This window comes from Vanessa tameamea, chromosome 5 (genome assembly GCF_037043105.1).
Source record: "Vanessa tameamea isolate UH-Manoa-2023 chromosome 5, ilVanTame1 primary haplotype, whole genome shotgun sequence".
Classification (NCBI taxonomy): domain Eukaryota; kingdom Metazoa; phylum Arthropoda; class Insecta; order Lepidoptera; family Nymphalidae; genus Vanessa; species Vanessa tameamea.
The window spans coordinates 6,690,920-6,712,009 of NC_087313.1; the positions used below are offsets into that span (position 1 = coordinate 6,690,920).

Here is a 21,090-nt window from a genome sequence, read left to right on the forward strand (position 1 = left end):
TATAAATGCGAAAGTAACTCTGTTACTCTTTCACGGCCAAACCACCAAATTGAATTTGATGAAATTTGACATGACGCAAGCTTGACTATTCCAACTGCGCAGGAAAGATTAATGCACAAAAGCACTGATAAATGCGATCTCTATTCATTAACGTAATCTCATATCTCGTAACACGATCGGAAAAAATCGGCCGCAGGAACAACGTGCTTTCAGAGGATCGGATTGGAGTATAGATTAGTGTAGTTTTTAGTTAAGATGTTGTAGTGTAGTTAGTGTAGTTGGAATTTAGAGTCCAGTATTCTAAAACCATTATTTTTTAATTGGTTCTACCCTGATAATCTAAGCTCTTTGAAATCTGCACCATATAACTTAGGCATTGACGACTAGGCAATTAAACAAGGATAACCTACTACAAATTTAAAACGGATATAACAACGACAAACCTAGTAAAACATAAAACCTTTTTGAGATGTACATGAATGGAAAACTGGTTACAATTGTTTCTTCAAAACGGTTTTGCTGTAACAGTTTTTTTTAATAATTAAGTAAGTAGTCAACAAAAACAAATCATACAAGTGACTTTCCGAAGAAATACCAACTATTTCATTAAACAACTTTAGAAATAATAGAATGTAATATTTGTGAACCCTTGCTTTTCCAAGTGGCTTGACCTTCGAACAGTGAACTTTTCGTCAGGGTTTTCCAAATCATATTTACTCAATCAAAACGAGTTATATAATCATTTAAAGCATAACATTTAAAAGTATTTCTTATTATTCACAGGTAAATAGTGTTAAAATTACATCTAAAGACATTTCTTATCTGGACAATAAAATTTACATAACAAATTATGAAAGACAAACAAAGTAACTACACGTACGTTCAGATAGACAGACGCGGCGGGGAATTTTCTTTTATTAAATGATTATAATTTGTTGGATTTGCAAACAGTCATGTAAAACTCTACATACCACAAGCTATTGTGGTTTGTATTACCCGACTACGGCGAAGCCGAATGCAGGGTTATTTTTTAAACGAGCACTTACAAGGGGAATCACAAAACTTCAATTATATTCTTAACTGTGACTAAAAGAACTAAATAGAAAACAAATTATTTGACTTAATAAGCTAATATAGCGTCAAGGTCAAGTAACTTTTATACTATCTCGTATGTAGGAGATAATATCCTCCTGACCAATTATTTTTACCGCCAACCGATTTTAATGGTGACTAGAGAAAAACACATCTATTCCCTCACCCCCTTAATCATTTGGTACGTTAATTAAATACTACCCGAGATAATTCAGGCGCAGAAATTACGGCTTTAATTGCTTTCCGACGCACGGGAGTACAAGTATATTTTTCATCATCGTCTTCTTCATAATCAGCTTCTGAGAATTTCATGACACAAAAACCGAATAACCTTTTTTGACGCGACCCGGGTTTTGAACTCGAGAACTGAAGCTTTATAAACTAGCCCCTAGACCAAAGATGCGGATGTGTACGACCAGCGGGTAATAATGTCCTATCATCATATTTTTTCATGTTATCAACTTTAATGTTAGCCACCTATTATTATTAAATAGATCCGGTTTATAATACAAATTAAATGAACTTAGTTCATCCCGGTCATTAAGCGTATTAGAGATAATAATTTTATCATTTTCTTTCTCATTCGCTACACATTTGAAAGATGAATAAAACGTATTTATGATAAAAAAAACTACTTTTAAAGTCGATGTATTGTACCAAGAATCATAAAAATACATAGATATATTTTGGGCTGAATATGATTAGTCATTATACCAACTAACCAAAAATCTGATTTCTACTTAAGATTGTCGAAGCAATTATTTAATATGAAGTTTTTCGAATAGGTATAATAAGAATTCAAATATGGTAACTAAATGACTTGCCATTCAATATGTAATCATAATACGCAATCACTTGTAATTGGAATCCTGGAACGAAGTCACCAATGTGGTGTTGTTGTGATTTGTCATTGCTGATACATCGTTTAATTAGTTTTTGTATGTTTATTGTAGTTGGTAGTATACATTATATATTTGCTGGTCACTATCCCACGGCTTGAAGATTTTCTTTCGACATCTTTCTTCGTTGCAAATATTATAAAAACATAAACCACGTGAAAAGTCATTGGTTTTTAAATCATTGGTTAAGATTCTCGGGTTACATTCGCAAAGTCGTCTGAGATTTTTGTATTTTGACTGAAAACATTTACATAGTTAAGTGTAACGTTATCTAGTAATAAATATTCGAGAGGCCGGTGACGACGACTTTACCAAAATCGCCAATTAAGGCAAGTAATTGTCAAATTGACATCCGTCCGAGAAACTCCGACAAACCATCGCACCCTTTGTTGTCGGTATGATGATCGTTTCTTTGAAACGACCACAATTATATACATTTCTTGTGTTCACTTGTCACACGCCGGTGAAACGACATCGCCCTTACATTGCTCCATAATCACATGTTTGTCCGTCACGCACCGACGACAATAATGGTACTATCAACTGCGTGCTTGTGGGAAATGGAAAATAAACAACGTTGTTATTTACTAAAAACAAGAATATAATGCCTTTGCTATTTATATATCTGTCGCGGAACATTCGCGAGTGCAGCGATGAATAAAATGATGCCGGTTAAAATTAATTAAGTTTTATTTATTTACAATGAATGAAAAAAGAGAAAGTAGTCGAGGTCTTTGCCGGTTCTTCTCATCATAATCTAAATTCCGAATCGTTGCTTTGGTAGCTTTACATTTATATTTCATGAAAAATTATGATACAAAAGTTACTACCTACTACAATAAAATACATTTCTATTTTGATTACTTTCCATAAAATATATAGTTAAAGTGGTATTAAACCGGTCGAGTAGAGTTTCAAAATGATTATTATTAAAATGGTGTTCCTAAAATATATTGGTACAGTATTATCATTATCTCAAAGATTAAAAACGGCAAATAAATTTATTTTACATACTACGATCAACCAAGATTACGTAAAAAAAATCCTACTTTTGTTTGTTTCTATCAATCTAAATTTCAAATGTTCAACTCTTTTTAGTACGCCGTGTACACAAGTATAGACATACGCAATAATATTCGTGTAGGAAAAAGTGTATAGTTTTCTATTGTGTCAAAGAAAATACTTCAATGAGAAAATTGACTTACAAGAAACCTCATGAAGCACGAGATACAATCATTAAATCAATAAGACACACAATACCTACTTGTGTAATTGAATTTCCGATACATTCAATGGCGTAATATTAAGAAAAAACATTGAAAGAGTTTCTACTTTCGCAATGGTGTCATCGCTCTTAACGAAGTTACGAAGCAGAAAATCAACGCGTCAATAAACGGACATCCACAAGCAGCAGCACGCGACGCGTCGCACCACATACACCGCGATCCGCGATAAACTCATGATTTATTGAATCCTCTCTTTGAATTTATGTCCAGTTGATATTCGAAATCATTTAATAAATCCTACCGATATAACGATGTACATATTATACAACCATATATTTCTTTTTACGAGAACGACCGAACAATTAAGATACGACGTAAGTTTTTCCTGCAAGAATGATGGGCACCTAGTTGTTACCGGTTACAAAGGCGGCATGAGTAATTATATAGGAGCAAAGAATGTTGAACTACATGTTGGCATTTCAATTAATAGCAGCCTCGCAGAAATAATATGGCTAGCGAGCGAGTGGCGGCACTAGTGGCGTTCCTCCGGTAATACTCGTATCGCCACTTCTTACAGTTACCGCGGGACGTGATGAGGGATGTGCGGTGCGAAATTAGAAACAGCGAAACAAACTGTTACGAAGCCCCTCAGGCGCTCTGTTAATAAACCGGAGTCATTATTGCTATAGATGAACAAGCATTACTACTTTGTTAAGAACATAACATAGTACAGTACAATTTGCGAACGAAAAGCTTGTAATCATTTGAATTCGACTACCTTGCCCTGATTTGCTTTTATATTTAGGAAATGAATAAGATTTTAAGAGATGCGTCATCTGTCATGCACATATTTAAACTTATGTTCCTGGAACGTTTTTAACGTGAAATATATCGTTAAAATACTACGCTTAACAAACAATAACTTCAATATAGTGAATTATTTTTGTAATAACCGATCAATTTTAATTTTCGAGCTGCCATCGTATAATGCCATCTTACAAATGTTACCTACATACTAGGCTATTAACCCTCACGTAGGTGTTCGAACACATGTGTATTTAACGTGTCTTACAAGTTTTCTAGCTACATGCTCTGCCTTATATGAAATTTAGAGTGTCTATTTCACATAAAAAGGTAAGGGCGGGTTACGTAAGTAGCTTAGTCATATAACGCATATAACGCGAGTGCGGTGCTCCTCGGCGACGGTAGCGCGCAGGAAACGCGGTAAAAACTACCAAGAGGAAGAGAGCACTTTGTGATTGCTGTCTTGGTGTCCAGGGAATGTATTCTAGAGGTACGTAATGACGCGTCCCGGAACAGACAGGTGGCTCGCGCGGCTGCGTATGGGCAAGGAATGCCGCCGCGCTTTGCCTCGCCTGGGAACATGACGCCCGTCAGCTCGCACTGGTCGCTATACATCTGTAAAACTCGATCCAGGTACTTGATAACGGCCTTCCTAGTATCGCTCGTATCATTATGACCAGACAAAGGTCTAAGATTTCTTCGGTTTACCCGATGAGTCATTTGACTCTATACAGCTGGCAGTTTTATTGTAATAGATTTACTATAGACTTAAAATAGTCACTATTTCTTTGTTAAGAAATCGATTAGCGAATGTCTATTTATCCTGTATGATTTCTAAGAACAAGTGAGTGTAGTTTATGTATCGGTGGCATTAACGATGGTTTTTCTACTGCATCGATTTGGGCGGACGTGTATCCATAATAGTAGTGCGAACGCTACCGGTGTTGGATCGATGTCTTTGTATTTAAATGAGGTGAGTGTAGACGGAAACAGGAACCATTCACCTATCAACTTTTGGTGATAAGCCTAGCATAACAAATACAGGATATATCGTAACCTCTGATGATCATAAGTTTTGCAGTAGGTATCGCAATCGACTTATGTACACCATTATATTGTATCAGTTTGAAGATTTATCAAACAATGGTCATTTAACATTCGGTAGCCGATCACGGTTTCTTGGCACTACGTGAAACTGCAAGTGCACAGGAATTTATTATTGCTATAAGTCACGCGACGAATGTTAAATAGGCAGGTATTCACAGACTACAGAATCGTCCGTGCGTGCTCTTGCGACGTGTATTCGATTGTGCGAAATATTAAATATCAAATTCCGCGAATCGGCCGGAAATGGCTCTTTCATTATGCACGACGGGTGCGTGAAATGATCGATTTGGATGACGAGGGCTCCGACGGCGCCGCTCTTCCTCAAATTCCTCGATAACATCGTTCTTGAGGCGCGGACGTGGGACATCGCTCATAATAAAGGTCACGTTTCGATCGTATTCTTACAAGGGGTCCGGGCATATTTGAATCAAATAATAATACACCACGTGTTATATCATGTTCGTATACAACCACAACCAAATAAAACATAAAACGAACATAAACCATGCGAATACGGAGTTTAGATATGAGGAGTAAGTTATTCCAAAGCGTACGTGCGAAGTAATGTATGGTGACCACCGCAGGAGATGGGGGCCGACGAGCAGTGCACGGCGACAGCATAATAAAGTCCTTATGGACATCACTGTCAAGATGCGCGTGCGATAGCACCTTAGACGAGCTCCGTTTATACATTACAACCTTACGATATCGCGGTATAGGCAATATTAGTTTCTAATGTTTAAAGCTTTATCGTTATTTATATTTAGAAGTTAATATATCGTCTAATATTGAAATATGTATTATTCAAGTGTTTAGTACCTGGCTCGGTGCCATTCATCCGTTAATAGCAATTGTAATGTTTCGTTGTTTGACGAATGTTACAAAGGCTCTATTCATATTTATTAGTAGCCTGCTTATTATGAGCAGGAACGTGTATTAGTTGTGTTCATGAAATCATAATTAATTTTATTTAAATAAACCATAGAAGCGGAATAGTTATCCATACTTACTCTCTCTTACGTGGACTTTTTTCTTTACAAGAATGATTAAACGTTAAGCTACCATCAGCTCCGAATGTACCTAACGAGAAGAAACGACAGGAAACTCAGTAGTTATTATTTTATATAGATTATAATTTATGAACAAATTATTTTATCATATCAACACAATTTAACATCTATATTTTTATGAAATGCCTTATTTATTGATATTTTTTTAGAAAAACGTTATAAAGAAAACAAATCATTTAAAAAATGAAAATTGCCTCAAAATTAATAGCGTTGTATATCACGCTTAAATGAAGTCTCGTTCTTAAATTTCTGAACTACATAACTATTACTAATACGTATAAAATATCTGACATTCATTTGTTCTAAATGTAATGTTGTGTAATTGTTACCTTTTCTAAAATGGTAATAAGATTTTGAAGTCGGCCTAGTTCGTCGATTGTGAAATGTAAAACTGCAAGGTACGTTTTATGTATTTCGAAACTTTACGACATCTAATTCGGACTTGACATCGTCATTGCATACACTTCGCTCGGTAGAAAAACATTTCAGGACATAATTTAAAAATCTGGGATAGAAGAATAATACTATTATCTAACAATAGGCCTTAACATTTATATTAGTTAATTAAAGAGCTTAATTAATACATTATGAGACATTATTTACTTGGTGGTAGGGCTCTGTGCAAGCCCGTCTGGGTAGGTACCACCCACTCATCAGATATTTAAAACCGCCAAATAACAGTACTCTGTATGGTTGTGTTCCGGTTAGAAGGGTGAGTGAGCTAGTGTAATCACAGGCACAAGGGACATAACATCTTAGTTCCCAAGGTTGGTGGCGCATAGGTGATGTAAGGAATGGTTAATATTTCTTATAGCGCCTTTGTCTAAGGGCGGTGGTGACGACTTATCATCAGGTGGCCCATATGCTCCTCCACCAACCAATGCCATAAAATATATATATATTTTACATTTCATGTTTTGGGTTGATGTTTGATTCAACCAGTCTATCAATTCGTAGCCTAGATATTCAGAAAATTGACATAATATCAATCAAGCTTCAATTTTATGTCAATGAGGATTTTGTATTTGTCGGGAGTCACATCGCTTGATCCATCGAGTTAGGAGAATCCAGACGAATCCCGACCATCTGGCAACGCTACTTGCAATACTAGAGAACTTCAATGCGTGTTCGCGTGCAGTGCGGCGGTCGGCCCGAGGGCCCGTCGGCAGATCTTATACGCACGCAACGATCTTCCAGCTAATCGGACGCTGTATCGCCGACCTCACTTAGCAATTAGTCTTCTCGGTAGCAAATCGCGCTATTATTATTTATTAAAATTAAAAAATGTATCCTTATTAGAGACTCAGTTAAAGAATAATTTCGTTGTATTGTCGAGTGGAGTCATTATTCGAAAAAAGTAACGTGTACTATTACAGAACTGGTTGGAACGCGACGTTTGTGATGAAGTAAAAAGTAGGGATATGCAAATTGCAATAAAGGCTACGGAGATGTCTTTAAAAGCCACGATGTGGGATAAAAAATTAAACCATACTATTATGACATGCGGTCCTTGAACCTTTCTAACTTGTACTTATTGCTTCTTAAAAGGAAATAGAACCGAGATGGTTGGCCGAGTGGTGAGAACGCGTGCATATTAACCGATTATTACGGGTTCCAACCCAGACAAGCATCACTGAATTTCAATGAGCTTAATTTGTGTTTTTAATTCATCTCGTCTAATATCAATGAAATTCTGGCACAAGAGACCTTGGCAGTAACAAGACGACGTTTACAGGCTGTAAGTTTAATTTTTAACTAATAGGAAATAAAAGTTGAGTGTAAAAAGTGATGTCAGGCCTGACTCACTAGTTCACTTAATGTTATAGAACACGAATCAACATATTATGTCAAAATAGCTATTGTTAAGGAAATATACTCAATATTATGACTACTATCATAAGCACACCCAAGCGATCGCAATATCTTACCTCACCTTAATTAAAAATCGCGTAAAAACAGCGCTGAAGAGTCGCTTTCTCATTCATTTTGGTCGATGAGTAAAAAACTGTGTACGTACCGGTACTAAGAATGCAACACCTCGACGGAGGTCTGGAGTATGGTCCAATATTTATTTAAGAGGTGAGCTGTATGGGGGGAGGGTGACCGGCTCGCCGTGATGCTGGCCGAATGTTAATTTTCACGATGAAGCCATTTAACGGACGTGCACAGGCGATTTAACGAGCTCGCGCTACATTTCTCGAAACCCATACGATACGACGGCCGTGCAATGTCTATTATTGCATGAATTATTATGCGATTTTATTGAATTCGTATTAGAGATATCATACTCGCTACATCGGTGCGTTTGTTATGCATGAGTTTCATGTAGGAAGGCAGTGGGAGGAATTGTTGAATTGCTTTAATGTAATCACATGCATCAATAAGATTTTAAATATAACTTCAGCAATATTTTAAGTTAAGTAATAAATATCCTATAAATGTGTCATAGCTGGGATTCCCAAAATAAGCAGAAAGTTTTGGAGCTTATTCCACCGCGCTGCTTTAATGCGTGTTGGTAGATGGCTTGATATATGAGACAGACGTATCTGAGAAATACAGGTTACCTTACGATGTCCTCCTACACCGGCGAGAGATGACATAAACACAAATTTAGCCCATGAAAATTTAGTGTTGCTTCGCGAGTTTGGACCTGTAATCTTCACTCAAGACTTATCTGCAAACTAAACTTTAAGCAACCTCGTCTTCAATATTTTAGAAATTAATTTTATATAACCTGTTCGTGAGTTAAAAGTATCTAATTATAAGTAAAGGTGACACCTTTGTTGTTGTGACAATGAATACGCCTTGCGTGATTCCATTCATGGTTCTTTTGAACTTCGGTGTCAAGTTTCCCATACGACATTGCTCGCTGCCGGCGAACACGGTGGTCCCGAGATGAGATATATCATTACAGTGTAACAATAATGTAGGAAAGATTCGCATCATTAATGATGTCGAACAATAACAAAGAAAAATATTTTTTTATTTATTTTAAATGACCAACATAATAGTGTCCAGTATTCGTATAAGCATATTTAAGAAATGCCTCATATTTCTTATTTTTAAAATATATATACCTGATTACTTTTAATAAAATAAAAGTAACTTGGAGCAAGTTATTATGGTATTTACTATGCACATTTTACCTGCCTACCACTTATATGTATATTCCCATTATATTTCAGTGGTATGTTGTTTCATTCAAAAAATTTTGATATAGGATTATGTGATACTATGTTATGATAATTTAGGATTCTTAACTATATAACTGTCTAGTATATAATATTGAAACTATAATATTCGGAGCAGTCAAATACACGCCCCCGACGAGTCAACATCACTGTGGTTCGATATTTGTATAGAAGAGAAGTGTACACTAGAAGCAAAAGGGATCGTGTGAACTATCGCGGGCGGAGGCTGCGGGGTATCCGATCTCGGCAAACTGACATTTCCGTTTGAAATCATTACCGCTCATTAGCTTTCATTTAAACGCGTGTAAACAATACGTGTATAGTTCGACTTTTAAAAGAGACAAGAAAACTACAATCACATCAAACATTTTCCCTTTGCTTCCATTGTTCGAAATAGAAACTTGATATTTCGTGTACTTAACATTTATATTTTGTATTAATATAATTAGTTTTTTTTTTTTTTGACTTAATGATATGTTATTAATTAATTTATTTTAAATTAAAAGTATTAAAACCTTTCGTTAGTATATAGGTATTTAATTAATTAGATATAATAGTTTCTCAATAAAAAACGATGCAAAGTTTGTATATTTTAAATAGATAGAAATCATATAAGTATATTGCAGTATGGTATTCACTGGGCAGGTAGACGACTAGACGGTTGTGAGAGCCAATTTATTGGGTATTCAACGAGCGTCTGAGAATTTTGAATAGAACAGCCTCCAGCAATTTAAAAAATAATACGGAACTGAATCAACTTCATAAATTCATAAGCAATAGGTGCAATTACTGTAAATACTATACATAAAATTCTAAATAAAACCTCTTTTCAATGAGACTCTTTATAGTACTTTTTAATCATCATTTCTAATTTATCACTGGTTTGTATTTTAACCTAGCGTGAAGAACGAGAAAGCAATTCAGTCGTCACTCTCTAACGGCGTTTAAATTACCTGGGTATGTAAATTGAATACAATTGAATTATTATTTATCCTGCATAAAATCAACGAACGCTAACTCCACTTTTTTATCGTCTTCATAATCTGTTATCGAGGAATACGCTTAATTTATCAGTGTTTTAAACGTGGTATTTAAATGTATTAATTGGCTAAACTATAACTTATATACTCGTATATACTTCGAAGTATGTGTTACAGTTCTTAATTTAATGTTAAGCTAGGTCAAGACCATTCGAATTATACATTTTTAAAATAAGGCTCAATATATATATTTTTTAATTTTTACGTAGATAGTTCAGTTTAAACTAATTTATACTTTGCGTAACGATTTAATTTCGGAATGATTTAAAATGTCAGACCATAGGTATAACATTGAAATTATTAAAAAAATATATACTAGATATTGCAAAATGTTGTTTGTTATTTACAATTTTTTTTTTTTGATGCACTGCTTTGTATTGACAACATGTGAAAACTATTTACCGAGCCGATAATTCCTAGTGGCATTCACTTTTTATATTAAATTTATTCGACTATGAATGCTGAAATGTGTGAAATACGATACGAAAAGGAATATTAAAAAACATTTATCAAGAATTTGCAATGACTAATATTCGTTGCCAGTGAGTGCAATGACCATCTTAATCTTTTCTTTCTGAATTGATATCATTCATTTCAAAATTTTTGACACGAGAATAAAATATATTCCAAATATGTATAATATATTATACACATAATATGATCAATTTTTAAATTACCTTTCATTACATAGCCCGCGATTATGTGCCGTATTGTCGTTAATAATAACAACCACAAAATGCAAAAGTCATAAAAGAAATACAGAATAACACCAATTATTAAAAAAAAGAACTAAAAAGTTTTATCTCTTTAAATTTAATGTTTATAAAATAATTTATGTACCAACAACCGTATCTTTTATAAATCGAGTAAGCCAATATTTATTTTGTCAATAGGCGTGCCTTTCTTGACTCGGTACAAAAATCAATAATACCTTTATAATTAAGTATTATTCACACTGAACCTTTTGTCCCCCAGTTACTTCTGAAGTCAATAAAAAAAATCCTAACAATGCTATTGTATTTCGAGAGTGGAAGTGGATGCGAGAACAGTGAACTGTCAAAGATCATACAAGAGATAAATAAAAAGGACCATTGTGAACACTGCAACTGTTCGTGTTTAATGGGCCCGATCTCTGCTATTCATAACAATATTTAATACGAACTCGAAGGTCCTCTGGAGCTTTCGGCCGCTATTTTACACTTTGATAATGTATAACTACATTATTTCATGACTGATACGTTAGTTCATATGTATCAATAAATACGAAGCTTAGTTATATTTAGTTACTAGAAGAATGAGTAATATGCGAAAAAATTAAAAAAAGGCGTTCAGAGCTCCTCAAAATGTCCCTAGTTTCTTTGATTGAATACACGAAAACCGAAAAGTACTGTAATTGGCTCTTTAATTTTTATTCATAATTTGTACTTCTTCATAAATGTTTTGATCATTTCAGTCAGACAATTATAAAAATCGTTCGTGTAAATTCTGAAATAGTGTCGTAAACACAAACGGATCTATCGTATCTTAAGTTGGTTAAATCCATCACGTTAATCAAATTCACGCCTTTGACGCAGGGACCATTTCAACTGCGCCAGGCAATTATCGACAAACTATAGAAATAAAACGTGTCAAGTTTTTTTCTAGCTAATTAACGCCAACTGTTGCAGTTATACCGAAAATACTCAGTATTTTCACAATCATTCATTAAAGTCACTCAGAAAGGATATTTCAACAACGGTTTCCGTTTATTATTAGACTGTTTCCCAGGTTAGCTTACTACTGACTGAGATTTCGTTTTAAAACCATATTATCCTTAAAAAAACCAATTACTGACTAGACTAGTATTCCATAGAGAATTTAATCTTTAAATTGAAAAGATTTTATAAGAAAAATATTTATTCGTGTAAATTTATATTCGTATTTGCTATAAATACATAATGAAGATCCGTGTTTAAAATTCTAGATACAATAAAGCGTATAAAATATAAATTATTAACACCCGGTTAAACGTATCATGTCAAATATGATGGACTCTTACATTCAAAGGACGACTAACGAATTTGTGAAACAATGCGACCCTACCTGTACGGGCGGCGGCTTTTAAAGCCCAAATAATCGGTTCAACAAATCGAGTCGTTTTAACATGTCAAGACAAGCTTCGCTTTTTTTTTTCGTGTGAGGAAACAGTGGGACGCCTTTAGATGTTTTGTATATTTTATGGCCACTTCATTAGTTGTATTGAATTTAAAACGACCACTGGGAACACCTTTATTGACACATCAGAGATTAGCGGGAAGGTTAAAAGTAAAATAAACAAAGAATAGATAGGTACTTAATTTTATTAATTTATACGGTTAAGCGTGGCAACATTTTTCTACGTCAACCAACAATTGGAACTAGACATTTTTGTACAGGACGTAGGTAAATAACTAAACGAACTTACAATAAAGTAAACAACTGAGTTATTCATTGTGTAATATTGTTTCACAAATTACAATAATAACGCTTAAATATTAGGTTTCATATTTAAATAGAAAAAAATACAGTCCTTTGCACAAATAGATAAAAGAAACTAACTGTGACAATCACTACTGCGAGGATGTAATAAAAGGACAAGCAAATCTCATAGAATGCACACTAGATGCACGAAGCAGGCTGCGCGGGCGATGCAAGCCGTAGGGGCGAGACGAGGGGGGGAACGGGTCGCGGTGCGCAACAAAGAGCCTTCCGGGAACCGCCACAATACAGGTTTGCGACGTGCGATACCTTCGCAGATACGGGCTGCGACCGACCAGGTACTCACCGAGCCCTTTTGTCAACCATAACGACACAACGGTTTACGGTACTCGTTAAACGAGTTTCGTACTTATTGGAAATTCAGCGAGCGGATTTAGCTTGACGACATACAAAAAAGTCACGTCGATAGATTAGAATTTGATAAGTTAGCACAAAAAAGTGTTTTGAATTCTAACATGTGCGAACACGAATCACGATAGCGTCATGATTCGCAGTAGCTCTAATAAAACTTAAAAACGAAGACACGGAAAAGTATCGAATATTGATCACGTGTCGAAAATTGTGTCACACGATAATGATATGCGATGTTTATGAAAGTACAAGTAAAAACTAGATATGTTTGAAGCAGATAAGAGTACCGGTGAAAGTAAAAGTGGGATAATAAAATTAGTTCCCGAGGAGACGAACAACTCGTCCGTCGGCGCGGACGCAGCCTTTAGATTTATGAGGACTAGAGACGATTTTCTCGATTCTCCATGGGTCATCACACACACGCTGGTTAGATTTTCGGTCGATAAATTGAGGAATCTTAATTACTATCTATGAATGTATTATGATTATGAATAATTAATTTTAATATGAAAATAATTACTTACATATATATTCAAAGAATAATTTCCTTGAGATATTAATATGTATGAAGTAATATTTAATGTATCATAATGATTTTTCTCAAGTTCAAGATAAACCAGGTGTCACGATTTTAACATTGAACGGTAATAAAAAACTATGTAATATTTTTGACGGATTATATTAAGAACGATTTGATTAAAAAAAGACACCAACGAGTCGTTACCGCATTTTCTTAGAATTGCTGCCGGTAAATAAACTAACACATTCGTAAGCGTGTCAACAATACATATAATATACTTGTGTTAATAATGACGTATGTCGATACGTAGAGCGATACACGGGATAGCCTTTTTGAAATGTTTAATTTCTTCATCGACATTTTTATCTTAAAGTTTTAAATTACTTAAGCCTCGGTGTCTAAAATTCAATCCGAATAAGCATGTTTACTTTAAATTGCCAACATTTTTCTGTTATCAAATTAATGTTTTATTTATTGTATAAAATAAAGAGAACTCGTATTAAAAGGAAAACCGATCCAACTAGTAATATAATTACAGTTTTAAGAAATAGATTGCGTCAGCTTCTTATGTAGCACATTTTAATACAAATCCTTTACAAGAGTTTATTCAGAAATTTTATAAATAATGTATAAATTATAAAATTCACCCAGATATTAAATCATAGAGTTATTTTTAGCAGCATTCGTATTGAATGTTCACGACCCCGGAACCGAATCGAAGGAAAAAAACAACCTCTCGTGTCACAAGCAGCGTGTACTTCTTAGAACTGTCTATCTATGATGATGATTTTATACATTGCAATTTAACAAGTTAAAACAAGTGGATAATGACATAATCCATTGGCCCGCCGGCCTAGTGTTTCATATCAGAAATGTTGTGAGTCACGCGAATCAATTAAACACATTTGAACAATACTTATTATTAACCTACTGCTTATTGTTAGATAAACTCCTTGATCGTTATCTCTTTTCTAACACGTTGACTAAACAATGTTCTACGATTAAAATCGACAATTATAATGTGATTGCTTTTTAATGCCTGTTTTCGTTTCTGACTTACGACTAACTCGCCGTTAAAGTATATCCTAAAAGTTTTTACGTCATGTACTTTCGACGTCTAACCTCGGTCGGTCGTAGCCATTTCTAGCATCCGTAAACAAATCAAATCGTTTCTTGAATAACCGGACATAAGTTTGATTTAAAAAAAAAAACCTTTTAAACATTATTTTAATTTGATTCATATTACGCGAAAATATTAGAAGGTTTAGTTGTAGGATACTAGGTTGTATTAATATAATTTTGCTAATGAGTGTGCAAAATCTATTCGCATTTTGATACTACTACGTGTTACTAAGAATCTAGTGATATTTGTACAACTATATATCAAGAACTAAATTGACACGAGGAGGGATATCAAGAAATCATCCCTTTCAATTCGCTTTAGTATCCGCTATGAAGCTATAATATCATCTTGTTTCATTTATGAGTAAAGTACACATTATTGTCACAGATGGAACACGTTACGTAGAAGTAGGCGTGGGCGAATCGAGTGATGTCGAGTGAAGCAGCAATCAGCACTTCTGAGAAGCTCAGTTGTTTTTGCGCAGGTGCAATCAAGTAATGTTTTATTATAACCAACGCTGACCGCTAGCGCTATGAACGCGATTGTTCACAGCCTATAGATAGAAATTTTAGTTCCGTGTCATTTACAATCACGTATTTCTTACTACTAATAACATAAAATCAATGCGTTTTTCAGGATCTACAGTCAGGGCCGAAAGTAAGCGGTTAGGTATTGAATACTAAAAACTATACATTATAGGTGGCATTATAAATATACTTATATATGTATAGTACATAGTTGTGATCGAATCGTGGAAGTATGAGAAAATAAGTTATGCTAATATAGGTAATAAACTGACCCGGTATAATAATTATATCATACGTATATACACAATCAATGTAATTGCTATGTGAAAACTGGTTGTAAATACATACGAGCTATTCGAAGGAGCGGCCCAGGAAAACAATTACGTACCGATATTAAAGAAGCGAATAAAACGCCGCTAGCATACGATTCTACGAAGTCCGATAATAATTGAAAGAAATAATAGAAGGAAATATATTTTTTTCATTGTACCTCGGAAATGGAACGAAGGCACTTCAAATGCAGTCCATTTATAAAAAAGTTAAGTTATTTAAATACGACCTATAACGATTTAAAAATATATTGTATTGTGATTTTTTTACGACAATACGTACTGACTAATATGTTAGACGGTATTACAAGAATTCGCTTATTATTATCAGACAGTGTTCGCTCAGACAGTACTTGAGGACATTTGAATAATCGTAGACTCCCATGGCACCCAACATTGACGCACTAAAGGCGATTATAATTTTATTCGCGAACACAATGGATAAAAATTCCAAGAGTTTTAATGTTCGTCGATCGACACCTGTGTATTGTCCATCGAAAATATTTGACAGAGCAATTTTATAGTCGTGAGTGAAATTTTATTACATAATTAAAAGAATTGCCACTCACCACTCGATGCTCCTGTATCGTTTCACGCAGCAGTGAATGCTCTTGAACTTGTCCTGGAAACCGTATTCGTATGGGATCGGTTCCTTGCTGAAGTGCATCGAGGATGTGTTCGTTGGGAATGTGTTTGTGGAACAGTACCCGGCGGCAAGCACTCTTGACGCGCTCGCCACCACACCCAGCATCAATATAAGCCACATGATGGATTTACATCCTGTGAAAAAAGAAACGATACAATATTAAAAATTTATGAATGAACGATCGATGAATGAATGATATTGATTAGAATGAAATATCGTAGGCATGTTAAAGCGAGATTTTTATATATTTCGTTAGATTATTGTAATTCATTGTCAAAGATAATGAATGAACATAATAAATCACGGATGTTAAAGCGTCGTCAACGGACAATCACCTTTACACAGAATTAACAATAGCTAATTGTTTTACTCCTGCTTGGAAAGTTCGAACCGGTTTTAGAAGCGAAAATAATCAATTGTATCGATTTTATGGAAAAGCTGAGGATTATGATAAGAATAATAAAAGTAGAAGATTAAGAATTATTTGGACAATTAGATGTTTAGTCGTAACTCATATTATAAATCATATTACATATTATAAATTTAAATTTATGAAAAAAAGTTATAATATTATTCAATGCATCGAGTCGAGTTATGTCAGAGTTTGTGATGATTTTCAGGCAAGATAAACGAATTTCATTGTCCTTCAGTAACTTCTATTATTTTAATAATTATTCGAAAAAGTAACTACCTATATAGTTTCTTGCCGGTTCGTCTCGATATAATCCTACCTAATGGTTACTTTACATTTAATATAATCTTGTAAAATTACGATTTAAAAGTGCACGCAAATTTAGTTAAATTAAATGTATTTAGATTTTTTAACTATTAGTTTTGTATTATTTGTAAATGTTTATTTTGTCGTTATTTCCAAAATAATATCTCAATTAAAAAGTTACTATATCTTTTAGAATAAAATTCACGATAAAAGTAAAAGATAGAAGTAAATTATGAACCTATTACTTTTTACTAGTATGTTGATTGAGAAATACAAATAACATTTAACTCATGGCTAATAAATTGTTTATATAGGTTTGTTAAAAAAGAAGGCTTAAAGTACATTCTGGGTTAATACGTAAAATTTAAACTTAAATGCCTTTAATAATAAATAATCCCATATACGATTTAAAAAAAAAAACAATTATTTTAAACATGGTTGTTTAATGGGCGTGCAAAAAAGTTTTTTGCAAAGTAAATTAAAATAATTTTGATTGTATTTTAAATAAACGACAATATATTGAAATGAAAACGAGTACTTCTAGAATTTTTGTTTAACTTAAAAACTTATCTTGAGAAACGAGTGCCGACTTACATAGCTCGCAAGACTCGTCAGTGAAGTTGCGCACACAAAAAATTAAAGGTAAAAACTTCTTCAAAAGGCGTAAATGTACAGGATATAATAACCTAGATGCCAGGACAAAATACCTAGTGTAGTAACCGAATGACTACAATTCCAGGAATGTTGTAGTTTCGCAAGTGAATAGGTGTTTTCCAAGAAAGACTAATGTGTGTATCTGAAGTTCTGTTTTTATACTTGCCAGCCCTATATATTAGAATTCCAATAAATTAGAATTAATTATTTTTTTACTGACAGCCACTCCATTCGGTTAATAATCCTCTCGGAATAATAGGTTTCGAATTTCAAGTTAATAGCATAATGCATTAGAAGTTACGTAAACAACTTCAACTTAAGTGACCGCGCTGAATCGACACGCCTGATGTTTTGTTATATAGATATATATTTATTTGGATGACATTTCTAGCCTATAATTTTTGCTATATGATAGTCATAGTACTTGGTAGGAACCGAGATTTGCTTGTATATGTATATACAGTATAATAATAGTAATAATTAATTATAAAAAAGGTAACTTTTGTTTGGGAAAAATTGTGTTTTTTCTGGAATGACGCTTATGAAATTTATATAGTTAGATAAAAGCAAAACTTTATCTATATACAAGATTTTAGGAAATTGTATCTGCTTGATAATATCCATTACAAAGAGTATACAAATTTATTTTAAATATAATAACTTGTAACATTGGTAATGTAGTGGATATAAGTATAACTAATTTACGAATACGTTTCATTAAATTAAAAACTAAACTACATGAGTTTCTTGCCGTTTTTTTTAGGTTGAAGCTGTTTTCCGAAATGGTGGTAGAGTTAAAGTATGTACGATTCGATAACGTTTTACTCTAGTTTACTTGAATATTATACATTTGATTTGTAATATGATATTTAGTATTTCAGTCAGAGATCGCATTTTAATATTTTAAAATATATTTAAACTGACTTAAGAATTGAAAATAAATGGGTCGAGTCTTGATTCTGTTACTGAAAATGATGTTTAATTATTGGGTACTTATTTTACTAGGATAAGTTCGTTCTTACAACAGTAAGTAAAACTAAATGTGTATTATTATAGTACTGTTGATTTCAAACTTAGTATTAAAAAATTGAACAACGTCTGATATTACTTTTATTCATAGGTAGGTACATTATAAATGCCATCAATGGCGAACACGTACAATATTTCTTCTAAGACCAGAGATATGCATAAAAATGAATAAGTATAACCCCTTTTCTGGACTTCATAAAAAATATTTATCATTCATAATGGATGAATTACGTAGTTTTTTCGATTCATACTTAAGCTGCGGGCGAGTTAGATTTTTTAGAACACCTTATACTTAGTATTTTTATTACTAATGTTACATTATTTTTAAGATTGGGTAACAAAAACTTAGTGCAAATATAGCACAAAGGTCTTATATCCTAATTAAAAATATATATTGAATCCTAAAAAAATAACAATAGTTTAGTAAGTAGCTACGTAAATACCTAACAATTTCTTACATTGACATTTTCATTTAATTAAAAGAAGTGACCATTTTTTCATTGTGACTCATTAAAACATTTGCCTGTCAGGTTACAGTGAATAAAAAACAGGACGAGACAGTTTCATCGTTAAACATTTAATCTTCTACGGCTTTAAATACTTTTTAAATGCTGTATAGAGGCTGATTAGTTAAACTATCATAAAATTATTTCTTTTACTTAACAACTTTAACTACACAAGTAAAATTAAGTACCCAAGGCAACTAATCTAGAAGTCTTATTTAATCAAAATCTCTAGAACATTTAGAAGATTTTCAAAGCAAACAATAGTGTCAGCGGACGTCTATCGACTCATGCGATACACGACAAGAAACAAAAGCTCGTTCGTTGCGACGAGACGAGTGATTTTTGCAATTACCGACAAACGGCACACATATCTGAGGGCAATTTGCCGCCCCTCTCCGCAAGCTCTGCTGCTCGCCTTCTCGGAAAAGCAGTTGCATCAAGTGTGCTGCGCTAGGGCGATTAACGTACTAATTACTGCGCACTGTCGCCGCCGTATACCACGGAACGGAAAGGTATAGCAAAAAAATCTCACTAGTTTCTCTATATACGCAATAAGGTAGATCGACTTAGACTCGTTTGTTAAGTTACATATATGACTTGTGTAAGATTTTTTTTTTATTTAATAAATACAGAATACAATTCTACATATTTTATTTAGGTGTAATTAAAGCTATTCTGGGAAATAACTTACTCAGCTACGATATACAATTTAAAATTATATATAAATATTTATTATCAATTACATCAGTATTTAATGGATAATTTAAGCAAAACAGGAGATAATATTATGAATATTGATTTAATCATGGTACCTATGCAATAAAAAGGTTGTAAGAATTTCTTTCAACTGTTTAACAAGTAAGAACTAAAAGCAAATACTAACAAAAATACAGTCTTGTTGTTTTTTCTGATAGCTGAATGCCACTGTCTTTAATCAATTTTAATATTACAAATGCAAAAGTAACTCTATTTGTCTGTCTGTGTATTGATTTCTTTTAAACAATTAAACGAATTTGTTGAAATACGGTATGAAGGAAGCTTGAACTCCCAAGGAAGGCTTTTTAATTTTTTATACGTAACACCTGACGACTAAACCCTAAAATATGACCGTAGCCGCGGGCGACAACTAGTACTATATATATTTTATTTATATCATAACAGCTATTTAATTTTATATAATAATTGGACCTATGATAATATTGTTTCGATAAATTTCAACCACGGCATATTTTCGCAAGGGCAAAGGATATACCCAAGAGATATTATAATGTTCAACTATGTGGAAACACACAGTTCTACTCTGTATTCCCTTAATATGATAGTTCGATGGAATAATAATCCAACACAAACAGTTGTATCAAACAAAGATAGCAACTTGAAAACTGTGGGCATCTCCGTGCTGTTACTAATAACTCTTTAATAAACTCAAAATTTTCGAGCTTAGGATCTGTAGCGATATACGCTAGCTATTAAAAATACTATGCAATCCTGCCTTTGTAATATATATAAACTAATTATTTATATATTAATTTATTACTAAGATTATACAAAAGTTATTATGAAAACAATTGTTTTACACAGCACGATTTATTTATATTTAATTGATTCACAATAATAAATTCTAAAGAAAAATTGACCTAGTAAACAGTTGCCATTACTTTAAAATTTGAGGACAAAACTTAAAAAAAGAATCATAAGTTTGGCAGTAGGGCTTCGTGCAAGTCCACCTAGACCACCTACT

The 21,090-nt window shown here is 33.4% G+C and overlaps 1 protein-coding gene across 1 annotated transcript in view; it reads right to left on the minus strand.

Annotated features, from left to right (window-relative positions):
* Window positions 1–21,090, minus strand: part of LOC113392650 (uncharacterized) — a 37,706-nt gene that overhangs the window by 15,255 nt on the left and 1,361 nt on the right. The window contains exon 2 of the mRNA XM_026629180.2: window positions 16,366–16,576. Coding sequence (XP_026484965.2) covers window positions 16,366–16,562 — 197 coding nt within the window. The 5' untranslated portion in view covers window positions 16,563–16,576. The remainder of the gene's footprint in view (window positions 1–16,365; window positions 16,577–21,090) is intronic.